This window comes from Aquarana catesbeiana, linkage group LG01 (assembly GCF_042186555.1).
Source record: "Aquarana catesbeiana isolate 2022-GZ linkage group LG01, ASM4218655v1, whole genome shotgun sequence".
Lineage (NCBI taxonomy): Eukaryota > Metazoa > Chordata > Amphibia > Anura > Ranidae > Aquarana > Aquarana catesbeiana.
In genome coordinates, this window is record NC_133324.1 from 384,737,272 (window position 1) to 384,750,578 (window position 13,307).

Sequence of the window (13,307 nt, forward strand, 5' to 3'; positions counted from 1 at the left end):
ATTTGTCCGCCGCAATGTCGCAGTCCCGCTAAAAAGCGCAGATCGCTGCTATTACTAGTAAAAACAATCAATAAAATTAAAAGTCCCTAAATCTATCCCCTATTTTGTAGACACTATAACTTTTGTGCAAACCAATCAATATACGCTTATTGTGATATTGTGATTTTTTTTACCAAAAATATGTAGCAGAATACATATTGGCCTAAACTGATGAATTATATTTTTTTGGATATGTATTATAGCAGCAAGTAAAAATTATTGTTTGTTTTTTTTTTCAAAATTGCCAGTCTTTTTTTGTTTATAGCGCAAAAAATAAAAATCGCAGAGGTCATAAAATTCCACCAAAAGAAAGTTATATTTGTGGAAAAAAAGGACAGCAATTTTATTTGGGTACAACACTGCATGACTGCGCAATTGTGAGTTAAAGCGATGAAGTGCCGTATTGCAAAAAATGGCCTGGTCATTAATCCTTCCGGGGCGGAAGTGGTTAAACAGTATAGACGCTTATTTTGAATCATTGACATACATATCTATGCCTGCTAAAGGGGCCAGCCTGATGTGATCTAGCAGGAATTCATTTTCTGACTAAAGTTCCAATTTAAGGTAGACCAGTCCTTCAGTGTCTGCGCCCTCACTTTTAACTGTCATAGGGTCCTGAGATAACCAAGACCAGTGCAAGGCTGATGGTGCCGAGGAAAAATCCACCACTGGATCATGGGAGGGTGGAGGATCAGGTAAGTAAAGGCGCTTCTCCTCTCTCATAGTCAAAACGAACAGATGTTCGTTTTTTTTTTTTTTTTTAAAGAACAGTGTAAAAATAAAAAATAAAAGGTAAAATAAATAAGAACATTTTTTAAAACTAAACTACATTTTTTTAAATGCACCCCATCCCGCCGAGCTTGTGTGCAAAAGCGAACGCATACGTGAGTAGTGCCTGCATATGAAAACAGTGTTCCAACCACACATGTGAGGTATTGCTGCCGCGATCTGTAGAGCGAGAGCAATAATTCTAGCCCTAGACCTCCTCTAACTAAAAACATGCAACCTGTAGAATTTTTTAAACACCACCTATGGAGATTTTTAAGGGTAAAAGTTTGTCGTCATTCCACGAGCGGATGCAATTTGAAGCGTGACATGTTAGGTATCAATTTAGTCGGTGTAACATCTTTCACGATATATAAAAAAAAATGGGGCTAACTTTACTGTTGTCTTATTTTTTAATTCAAAAAAGTGTATTTTTAAAAAAAAAAGTGTGCTTGTAAGACCGCTGCACAAATACGGTGTGACAGAAAGTATTGCAACAACCGCCATTTTATTCTCCAGGGTGTTAGGGAAAAAAATACAAAATGTTTGGGGGTTCTAAGTAAGTTTCTAGCAAAAAACACTGTTTTTAACTTGTAAACAACAAATCTCAGAAAGAGGCTAGGTCCTTAAAGTGGAGTTCCACCCCCCAAAAAAAAAAAAAAATATATTAAGGTGCTTAAAAAAAATAAAAAAAAAAACATTTGGAGAAAATTTTTTTTTTTACTCACCTCTAAATGCCTGTTGCTAGGGGGTCCCTCATAGTCTGCCTCCTTTGGTGCTTGGGATCCTGACGTCACTTCCTTTGGCACAGGAAGGGAGATCGCCTCTCCTCCCCTCCCTCTTGTCAATCATCTGGGACACATGACCGGTCCCAGATGATTGCGCGGCCAGTGACGGCGCGCGGCATGGCTCACACATGCGCAGTGGGTGCCCGACTGTGAAAAATGCCCACCGTTAAAATGCCCGAGCGGAGGACGAGCGGGGCTTCGATCCCCCGCATCGCTGGACTCTGGGACAGGTAAGTGTCCGATTATTAAAAGTCAGCAGCTGCAGTATTTGTAGCTGCTGACTTTTAATTTTTTTTTTTTTTTTTAAGTGGGAACCCCGCTTTAAGTGGTTAAAGTGAAATGAATCCTTTACAGCCAAGAAAACTTCTTCTGTTTGATCTGCAACTGCCATGGTGCTGCACATGTGATCAGTTATGACACCATTCATTTGATGGTTTGACAGTTTGATTGAGGACACAAGCAAATGTGACAGTTATTAACCACTTCAGCCCCAGAAGGATTTACCCCCTTCCTGACCAGAGCACTTTTTACAATTTGGCACTGCGTCGCTTTAACTGCTAATTGAGCGGTCATGCAATGCTGTACCCAAACTAAATTTGCGTCCTTTTCTTCTCACAAATAGAGCTTTCTTTTGATGGTATTTGCTCACCTCTGCGGTTTTTATTTTTTGCGCTATAAATGGAAAAAGACCGAAAATTTTGAAAAAAAATGATATTTTCTACTTTTTGTTATAAAAAAAATCCAATAAACTTAATTTTAGTCATACATTTAGGCCAAAATGTATTCGGCCACATGTCTTTGGTAAAAAAATGTCAATAAGCGTATATTTATTGGTTTGCGCAAAAGTTATAGCGTCTACAAACTAGGGTACATTTTCTGGAATTTACACAGCTTTTAGTTTATGAATGCCTATGTCAGTTCTTGAGGTGCTAAAATGTCAGGGCAGTATAACCCCCCCCCCCCAAATGACCCCATTTTGGAAAGTAGATACCCAAAGAAAATTGCTGAGAGGCATGTTGAGCCCATTGAATATTAATTTTTTTTGTTCCAAGTGATTGAATAATGACAAAAAAAAAAAAAATTACAAAAAGTTGTCACTAAATGATATATTGCTCACACAGGCCATGGGCATATGTGGAATTGCACCCCAAAATACATTCAGCTGCTTCTCCTGAGTACAGGGATACCACATGTGTGGGACTTTTTGGGAGCCTAGCCGCGTACGGGGCCCCGAAAACCAATCACCGCCTTCAGGATTTCTAAGCGTAAATTTTTTATTTCACTCTTCACTGCCTATCACAGTTTCGGAGGCCATGGAATGCCCAAGTGGCACAAACCCCCCCGAAATGACCCCATTTTGTAAAGTAGACACCCCAAGCTATATGCTGAGAGGCATGGTGAGTATTTTGCAGCTCTCATTTGTTTTTGAAAATGAAGAAAGACAAGAAAAAAAAATGTTTTTTTTCTTTTTTCAAATTTCAAAACTTTGTGACAAAAAGTGAGGTCTGGAAAATACTCATTATAATTCTCAGAAAATAGCTTGGGGTGTCTACTTTCCAAAATAGGGTCATTTGGGGGGGGGGGGTTTGTGCCACCTGGGCATTCCATGGCCTCCGAAACTGTGATAGGCAGTGAAGAGTGAAATCAAAAATTTACGCCCTTAGAAAGCCTGAAGGCGGTGCTTGGTTTTCGGGGCCCCGTATGCGGCTAGGCTCCTAAAAAGTCTCACACATGTGGTATCCCCGTACTCAGGAGAAGCAACAGAATATATTTTGGGGTGTAATTTCACATATTCCCATGGCATGTTTGAGCAATATATCATTTAGTGACAACTTTGTGCAAAAAAAAAAATAAATAAATACAAAATTTGTCTCTTTCCCGCAACTTGTGTCACAATATAAAATATTCCATAGACTCGACATGCCAATAGCTTGGGGTGTTTACTTTCCAAAATGGGGTCATTTGGGGGGGTTCTGAACTTACCTGGCATTTTATGCACAACATTTAGAAGCTTATGTCACACATCACCCACTCTTCTAACCACTTGAAGACAAAGCCCTTTCTGACACTTTTTGTTTACATGAAAATTTTTTTTTTTTTTGCAAGAAAATTACTTTGAACTCCCAAACATTATATATATTTTTTAAAGCAAATGCCCTACAGATTAAAATGGGTGTTTCATTTTTTTTTTCACACAGTATTTGCGCAGCGATTTTTCAAACGCATTTTTTGGGGAAAAAACACACTTTTTAAAATTTTAATGCACTAAAACACACTATATTGCCCAAATGTTTGATGAAATAAAAAAGATGATCTTAGGCCGAGTACATGGATACCAAACATGACATGCTTTAAAATTGCGCACAAACGTGCAGTGGCAACAAAATAAATACATTTTTAAAAGCCTTTAAAAGCCTTTACAGGTTACCACTTTAGATTTACAGAGGAGGTCTACTGCTAAAATGACTGCCCTCGATCTGACCTTCGCGGTGATACCTCACATGCATGGTGCAATTGCTGTTTACATTTGACGCCAGACCGACGCTTGCGTTCGCCTTAGCAAGAGAGCAGGGGGGGACAGGGGTGTGTTTTTTTTTTTTTTTAACTGTTCCTTTTATTTATTTATTTTTTTAAAATCATTTTTATTGTTATCTCAGGGAATGTAAATATCCCCTATGATAGCAATAGGTAGTGACAGGTACTCTTTTTTGAAAAAATTGGGGTCTATTAGACCCTAGATCTCTCCTCTGCCCTCAAAGCATCTGACCACACAAAGATCGGTGTGATAAAATACTTTCCCAATTTCCCAATGGCGCTGTTTACATCCGGCGAAATCGAAGTCATAAAATGCTCGTAGCTTCTGGTTTCTTAGGCCATAGAGATGTTTGGAGCCACTCTGGTCTCTGATCAGCTCTATGGTCAGCTGGCTGAATCACCGGCTGCATTCTCAGGTTCCCTGTTGGGACAGGAGAGCCAGAGAAAAATACGGAAGAGGGTGGGGGGGGCATTCCCTCCCACTGCTTGTAAAAGCAGTCTAGAGGCTAATTAGCTGCTAGGATTGCTTTTACATGAAAGCCGACCGCTGGCTGAAAAGAATGATACCAAGATGATACCTAAACCTGCAGGCATCATTCTGGTATAACCACTCAAAGTCGTCAATGGCGTACCTGAAGACAAAAAAATGGTTAACAATAAAACACAGTAAACGGTAAAGTATAAAAAATTGTATACCTGAAAAGCAAACGTGATAAAACATAATAACAATAAAACATTGCAGAATAGAATACAGTAAACAAGAGCAGAACAATAGAGAGAGAAGAGAGAGAGAGAGAGAACAATAAAACAACAACTATTTTTTTTTATTTTATATATTTATTTGTGTGTGTTTTTTTTTTTTACACTTTTTTTTGTAACTAACTTTTATAACTGTAACCGGTTCCAGGTTTGGGTCTCTCAAAATGCGATGGCATCTTGGGAGACCCTGTGAAAGTGTGCCTAGTCTGTGCAATGCTGTACCCTACGCTAATACTCAACTATTGTATGGTAGCGTTCAAAACATTCACCAATGCAAAGACCAGGATTGTCAGGACAGGAGGGACAATAATAGCGGGTGTCACGCCTATATCTGCGCTTTCTGCAGACACAACATCTTTTTTGGGGGTGGGGGTTCGTTGGGTAGGGGTACTCGGGAGGACATAAAGAAAATGCCTCTCATGCAGCCGACTGCATTTGGTTGGGGATGTGAATGGGGGAAGTACGGGTGCTGCAGAAGCAGTGGGTTCCCAATTAGGATTGGGGAATGCAGCAGGAAGGGCACAATGGGCACGACGGGCCTGTGTTTGTCTTCTTCTTGGTGGCAGCGGGACACTACTTGTGCTTGCCACCTCACCAGCTTGAACTGCACTTATGGGACTCGCCACGTCACCAAGTGTTACTGCAGTGCTGGTTTGACTACGACCGGGGTGTACTAGGCCACTGGTGCTTGCCAGTTCACCAAAACGCTACCAAAAAAACTGTTAGCGATCGCAGGGATCAGGCCTGGCTCTGCGAATGCTGCAGTTATGCTTTTAGTGTTTTGTAAGTGACAGTGATCGATCGATACTGCACTTGGGTGGGCTGGGCTGGGCCGGGCGGAGGGGCAAAACGCAGGTGCTAGCAGGTATCTGGGCTGATCCCGCTAACACTGCGTTTTTGGGAACCCTAAACTGCTGGGGACGCTAGTATAGATCTGATCGGATCAGATATTGATCCGTTCAGATACTATACCACTAAGGGAGGTGTATGGTGCGTGCGTGGGTGTTAGCGGTACTGGCGCTAACCTGACGCTGCCTGGGGCGGCGCATATCACCGCCGGGCGATCAGGGGGCTAAACCTTTATTAGGTAATAAACGGCGGGTGCCCTGACACTATAAAAAATAAACTAACTAACCAGCGTCACCCGTAACAGTTATACGGTGATCATTGGTGAAAGGGTTAACTAGGGGCAATCAAGGGGTTAAAACCTTTATTAGGTAGTATATGGGGGTCCCTGACGCTATAAAATGCTGACGGCGAACCTATATATTTAGCTCCCTAACTAGCGTAACCAGCGACACTAATACAGCGATCAGAAAAACGATTGCTTAGTGACACTGGCGACGGGGGGTGATCAAGGGGTTAAAACTTTATTAGGGGGTGTTAGGGGGGTACCCTAGACCTAAAGGGGCTAACACTAACTGCCCTAACACACTAACTGTCACAAACTGACACCAATGCAGTAATCAGAAAAAAAAAAAACTGCTTGGTGTCAGTGTGACGGGGGGGGGGGAGGGATGATTAGGGGGTGATCGGGGGGGGGGGATCGGGGGGTAAAGGGGGGTGTATTGTGTGCCTGGCATGTTCTACTGTATGTGTGTGTGTTTGTGCACACATTGCAGTCTTCTCTCCTTGGCGCCGGAACGGAAAATACCGAGCCGAGGAGAGATGACATCATTTCCTCTGCTGCTGTTTACCATACAGCAGCAGAGGAATGATCCCATTGGCTGGGAGTGATCGGGAGGGGGGGGGCACGAATGGATGGCCCCCCCTCACCTCCGATCGCTGGGGGACAAATGCTGACCACCTCGGGCACCAGGGGGGGGTCCGATCGGACCCCCCTCCTGCGGGAGGCAGATTACGTACAGGTACGTGATTCTGCCGCAGTATATCTGCGTGAGGCGGTCGGCAAGTGGTTAATATCGGTATTCCAGGAATGTAACTGTTTTCTGAAACCGTTAAATCAATGGGTTTAGTGCTTCTTGAGGCCCCTTCCACTCTGGGGTGGGAGCGGCGTTGGCGGTATCGTTTTAGCAGCGGTATTCGGCCGCTAGTGGGGCGGTTTTTCCCCCCTTGCTAGCGGCCGAGAAAGGGTTAAAACCACTGCAAAGCACTGCTGCAGTCTCGCTTTGCCGGTGGTATAGCCGCGCTGCCCCATTCATTTCAATGGACAGGAGCGGTGAAGGAGCGGTGTACACCGCTCCAAAGATGCTGCTAGCAGGACTTTTTTTACAGTCCTGCCAGCGCACCGCTCCAGTGTGAGAGCCCTCGGGCTTTCACACTGTAGTGTGAGGATCGGCTCTTTCAGGGTGCTTTGCAGGCACTATTTTTAGCACTGCAGCGCCTTCAAAGCACCCCAGTGTGAAAGGGGTCTTATGATTTAGTACGGGTTCACACTGTAGCAATGTCAGACATTGCATGTGATTCGCATCGCACTGCTGTGCAGATCACATGTGTGTGATGCAAATTCAGCCATACAGATTGTATGGCTGAATTTGCATCGCATTCGTACCAAAATCATGCAGGACCCTTTTTTTTTTTGTCCGCACCAGAATCAGATTGCATGGGTGTTCACATCCATGCAATCCCATTCCTGTCTGAATTTAGAGTTCGCACTGCATTATGCAAACCGATCTGGGGGTGTCATTAACTTTCTATTGACACCCGCAGCAGTTTGCATAGGGCAGTGTGATGCAGGGTCCGGCAATAGAATCGCGCTGGTTCCCACATCGCACTGGTGTGAATAGGCACTTACTGCTGTTCAGGGACTTTGAACTTCAGCAAAATGGCAGCCTCCAGCAAGAAGAAACAGATGCAGTGCAGGAGGCAATTTACAGCACACACTTATTTTGGTAGAATATTTGTTAATGTAGACTGTATGTTTCTTGCTAAAGAACATTATTTTTTAACAAATTGTTATGGGTAAAGTTCTGCTTTAAGTTCAGTTTTAGGCCCCTTTCACACTTGTGTGACTTGCCCTGCGACTTGGGATGGCAAAGTCGCATGACAAGTCATACCCCATGATTTCCAATGAGCACCATTCATATATCTGCGACTTCAAGTCACTGCGACTCAGACCCCTTTCACACTGGGGCGCTTTACAGGTGCTACAGTGCTAAAAATAGTGCCTGCAAAGCGCCCTGAAACATCCGCTGCTGTGTCTCCAATGTGAAAGCCCCGAAGGTTTTCACACTGTAGCGGTGCGCTGGCAGGACGCTGAAAAAATGTCCTGCTAGCAGCATTTTTGGAGCGGTGAAGGAGCGTGCCCATAGAAATCAATGGGGCAGTGCGGCTATACCGCCGGCATAGCGCTGCTGCAGCGGTGCTTTGCGGGCGGTTTTAACCCTTTTTCGGCCGCTAGCGGGGGTTAAAACCGCCCCGCTAGCGGCCGAATAGCGCCGCTAAAACGACGGTAAAGCGCCACTAAAAATAGCGCCATTTTACCACCGGTGCCTGCACCGCCCCAGTGTGAAAGGGGCCTTTAAGTTGCTGCAACTTCAAAGTAGTCCCTGCACTACTTTGATGCGACTTAAGATTACCCAGGCATTGGTTCAAGTCACATCAAAGTTGCGTCAAAGTTTGCCGCAAAGTCGTGCAACTTTCAGGTTGCACAAGTGTGAAAGGGGACAAGATTGTCACTATAACAAGGTGTGCCTGTGAAGATCCCTATTTTTCTATATTTCCCAATAAAAATGATGACAGCATGCACAAACATGCAAACGTAAAACACCCCAATGCGCCTGAACATGCATGTTAAATGCACATCAACACACATGCATTTCAGATGCGATGTGCTGATTTTTTTTTTACATTATGGCATGAAATGACCCTTACTATATCCTCATAGATACTGTATAGGAAGTATGTCAGATTACCTAGCAGGTGATTGCAGCGACATGGTTAATAAGCCTGTGTTACTGTGATGTAGAAGAAGAAAGCCCACTATCTCCAGCATGTATATAATAGGTGATCTGAGACAGATGCTCCCAGTGTTTTGGTGTAGTCGGTAGTATCAGCAGTGAAGGGGTTAGTGGTGTATGACTGCACTGCGCGGTATCACATTTCAGCACCTTGGAGAGGTTCCATGCGCGTGCACGCGGCCCAGCATCCTCTGTGGGAGAGCGGCCGGGAAGTTGCTGCTGCTGATGTTGTGCTGTGACTACGAGTCGTCATTAGGGCGCTCTGCGGGGAGCCGTACAAGCAGTAGCAGCAGCAGCAGGTGTACGCACCTCCAAGCAGCAGCAGCAGCAGCCTAGGGAGGGCTCCTCAACTCTTTAATATGGAGGAATTTCTGCAACGCACCAAATCCACACTGGTGAGTTCTTTTCACTGCTGGGAGCGGGGCTTCATAGGGGCTAAGATAGTTCAATCAGATCTACTACTACACACTGCTCCGGTGAAGAATTCCCTGTGTTGTGGACAGGCAGCCCCACCCAGAGCACTGTGCATGGCTCATTATCTTTGCTGGAGTAGGAGTTCTAAATGACTATACTTGTGATGTCATGGCGGTGATCTCAGTGATACTCACTTTATCATGATGGCCTTGGGATCATTATACAGCATAAAGGAAAGTAACTCAAATATCATGTAACTTGTAAAACATGTGCACATTTATTTTAAGCGTGGTGTATTAAACAATGGACTGTTTTTTTTTGCACTTCTTTACTGTGGTAATTTAGTGACAGTGACATCATGACAGTGACATCATGATCCATGATCTAGTGACATCATTAGCTATGATCTAGTGACATCATGATCTATTATCTAGTGACAGTGACATCATGATCTATGATCTAGTGACAGTGACATCATGATCTATGATCTAGTGACAGTTACATCATGATCTATGATCTAATGACAGTGTCATCATGATCTATGATCTAGTGACAGTGACATCATGATCTATGATCTAGTGACAGTAACATCATCATCTATGATCTAGTGACAGTGACATCATGATCTATGATCTAATGACAGTGACATCATGATCTATGATCTAGTGACAGTGTCATCATGATCTATGATCTAGTGACAGTGACATCATGATCTATGATCTAGTGACAGTGACATCATGATCTATGATCTAGTGACAGTGTCATCATGATCTAGTGACAGTGACATCATGATCTATGATCTAGTGACAGTGACATCATGCTGTATGATCTAGTGACAGTGACATCATCATCTAGTGACAGTGACATTATGATCTATTTGTTTTTTTGCATTTGCTGTACAAGTAATTACCAGATTTTTAGTTTGCTATAGTCTCTAGGGGGATAAAGAACATTGATCCATCCCAGTAAGCCTTTGGAGGAAATGTCTAATGCATTCTGCAGAGCATCATTTATATATAGATCAGGGACAGTGCTAATGCACTTATATTCCAACTGTGCTGCAACTTTTTTTTTACTGATCTAGATCAAATGTCTGCACCCCACAGCACCTAACAATCAAGATATACTGTATAAATATGGTTAGTAGGTCCACCAATATACTTATGAAATGTTGCTTTACCTTCTGAATGGCCTTGTTAATAGCTTGCTCTTTGTAATTGCTTATTCTTACAGTAAAAGGGTTAGCGAATAGGATAACAGCACACAAACAGGCAAATTTACGAAGACTGCAAATACTGAATCTGGAGCAGCCATGCATAACAACCAATCAGCTTTAAATGGGTTGTAAAGGCAGACGATTTTTTTATCTAAATGCATTCTATGCATTAAAAGAGTTGTAAAGGCAGACTTTTTTTTTTTTTATCTTAATACATTCTATGCATTAAGATAAAAAAACCTTCTCTGTGTAGCAGCCCCCTCAGCCCCCCAATACCTGAGCCCCATCTCTATCCAGCGATGTACACAAGTGCCTTGGCTGTCCGGGACTCTCCCTCCTGATTGGCTGAGACACAGCTGCAGCGCCATTGGCTTCCGCTGATGTCAATCAAAGTCAGTTAGCCAATCAGGAAAGAGAGGGGCGTGGCCGAACGACAACTCTGTGTCTGAATGGACACACAGAGCTGAAGCTCGGCTCAGGTGCCCCCACAGCAAGCTGCTTGCTGTGGAGGCACTTGACAGGAGGGAGGGGCCAGGAGCACCGAAGAGGGACCCGAGAAGAGGAGGATCCAGGCTGCTCTGTGCAAAACCACTGCACAGAGCAGGTAAGTATAACATGTCTGTTTTTCTTAAAGAAAAAACTTTAAGCTTCAATTTTTGCTTAACTGAAAGTGATACTAAAGTCTCGTTTTTTTTTTTTTGTTTAAAAATAACAAACATGTTATACTTACCTGCTCTGTGCAGTGGTTTTGCACAGAGCAGTCTAGATCCTTCTCCTCTTGGGTCCCTGGCCCCTCCCTCCTGCTGAGTGCCCCCACAGCAAGCAGCTTGCTATGGGGGCACCCGAGCCAAGCCACCATTCAGACACCATTCAGACACAGAGCCATGTCTCAGCCCCGCCCCCTCTCTCTCCTCATTGGCTCACTGACTTTGACAGCAGCGGGAGCCAATGGCGCCTGCTGTGTGTCTCAGCCAATCATGAGAGAGGGTCCTGGACAGCCGAGTCTCTCATACAACATTGCTGGATTGAGATGGGGCTCAGTTAAGCATCAGGGCTGAGGGGGGCTGCTGCACACAGAAGGTTTTTTATCTTAATGCATAGAATGCGTTAAGATATAAAAAACCTTCTGCCTTTAGAACCACTTGAATTAGCTGAAGATGGAAGCTGGTTACTATGCACAGTTGCTCCAGTTATAGTAATTTCTCTCAATGTACCTTCCTAAAAGGTGTAAATGTAGTTTTTTCCTCTTGTCGTTTACTAAACAAAAAAATTAATACATAAATAAATAAATAATAATTTACAGAAAAACAAGTTGATTGATTTGTATACATTTATGGATTAACCAGTTTGCATTAGATTATGTATTTGGTGACAAATAGTGATGGACCGAACAACTCTGGGTTCAGTTCGACAGCAGAGCTCCCGAACATGTAAAAGTTTGAACCCGAACCCAGAACACTATTATAGTCTATAGGACCACAAGTTACTGGCCATAAAAAGGGTATGGGGGCCCGGGTACTGTCCTGGGGTACATGTATCAATGCAAATTAAAAAAAATATATATAATTTTTAAAGGAGCAGTGATTTTAATGATGCTTAAAGTGAAACAAGAAAAACGAAAAAATTCCTTTAAATATAGTCCCTGGGGGGTCCCCTTAGTTTGCATGTAAAGTGGCGCATCTGTACCATGTATAGAACCTGCTGCAGCAAAAACTGACATATATGAAGAAATGACATATAAATTGATTTTCCCTGCAAGCTTTCTTCATTTTGTAAACAATGGCTTGGGGAGTCAGTCTGTATGAGGAGGCAACATTTTTGCATGCGCTTCCCCACTCACAGCTAAATGAAAAAAAAAACATTGCCCTTGGGTCTGGTAAGGATTTTAAGGGGAACCCCACACCAAAATAAAAAAAATGGCGTGGCCCCCCCTCCAAAATGCATACCAGACCCTTATCCGGGCATGCAGCATGGCAGTCCAGGAAAGGGGGGGGGGGGAGGTGAGCGAGTGCCCCCCCTCCTGAACCATACCAGGCCACATGCACTCAATATGGGGGGGTGCTTTGGGGCAGAGGGGCTTTGCCCTGCTCCACCCCATAGCACCTTGTCCCCATGTTAATGGAGACAAAGACCTCTTCCTCACACCCCTGGGCAGTGGTTGTGGGGTCTGTGGGCAGGGGGCTTATCGGAATCTAGAAGCCCCCTTTAACAAAAGGTGCCCCCAGATCCTGCCCCCCATGTATGGTTTGCCTGCACCCCCCTTTCCTGGCCTGCCAGGCTGCATGCTCGGAAAAGGGTCTGGTATAATTTTGGGGTGGACTCCACACCATTTTTTAAAATTATGGCCGGGGAGTTTCCCTTAAAATCCATACCAGACCTTATCTTGTATGAATTTTGGGGGGGGACCCTATGCCGTTTATTTTGAAAATTTTGAGTTTACAGCGTTTTTTTCACATTTTTGTATTGTCAGCAGCATTTTTTTTATTCAGCTGACAGTGGGGAAGCCTGGTGACAGCTGATGAATCTTTCATTGTTAAGGACATGGCGGCCGGCTTCCCAGCCCGCTCCCTAACAACCAGCTATTCATTGTGCTCTGAGCCCTGATTGGTCAAAGCCTTGCACCTGACCACTGGTCAGGTGTATTCCTTCAGCCAATCAGGGCCCTAGAATGCACTGTGCAGCACACGGTGCATTGTGAGGCACTCGGTGGGCAAACATCCCGCCGAGTGTCCTGCAAATTCGGGTGCTTGGCCCAAACAGTTCGCCCATCTCTAATGACAAATAGCAAAACAGGTCTTATTTATTACACTGTATAATATACAGTTCACCATGTAAACTTAAAACCCGGCTTTACTACAATGTAACAAGCTA

At 43.9% G+C, this 13,307-nt stretch overlaps 1 protein-coding gene across 15 annotated transcripts in view; it reads left to right on the plus strand.

Moving 5' to 3' along the window:
* Window positions 1-8,971: 8,971 nt before the first annotated feature.
* The window catches only part of PRUNE2 (prune homolog 2 with BCH domain), a 446,654-nt gene continuing 442,318 nt past the window's right edge, over window positions 8,972-13,307 (plus strand). For 7 of the 15 annotated variants that reach the window (XR_012245008.1, XR_012245007.1, XR_012245012.1 and 4 more), the window contains exon 1: window positions 8,975-9,201. Coding sequence is in view for 10 of the 15 variants with exons in the window: in XM_073633948.1 (XP_073490049.1) it covers window positions 9,166-9,201 (36 nt within the window). In the remaining 5 variants the exon portion in view is untranslated. Of the gene's footprint in view, window positions 9,202-13,307 lie in introns of all 15 variants that reach the window. The other 8 variants (XM_073633975.1, XM_073633986.1, XM_073633966.1 and 5 more) reach the window with 4 other exon arrangements.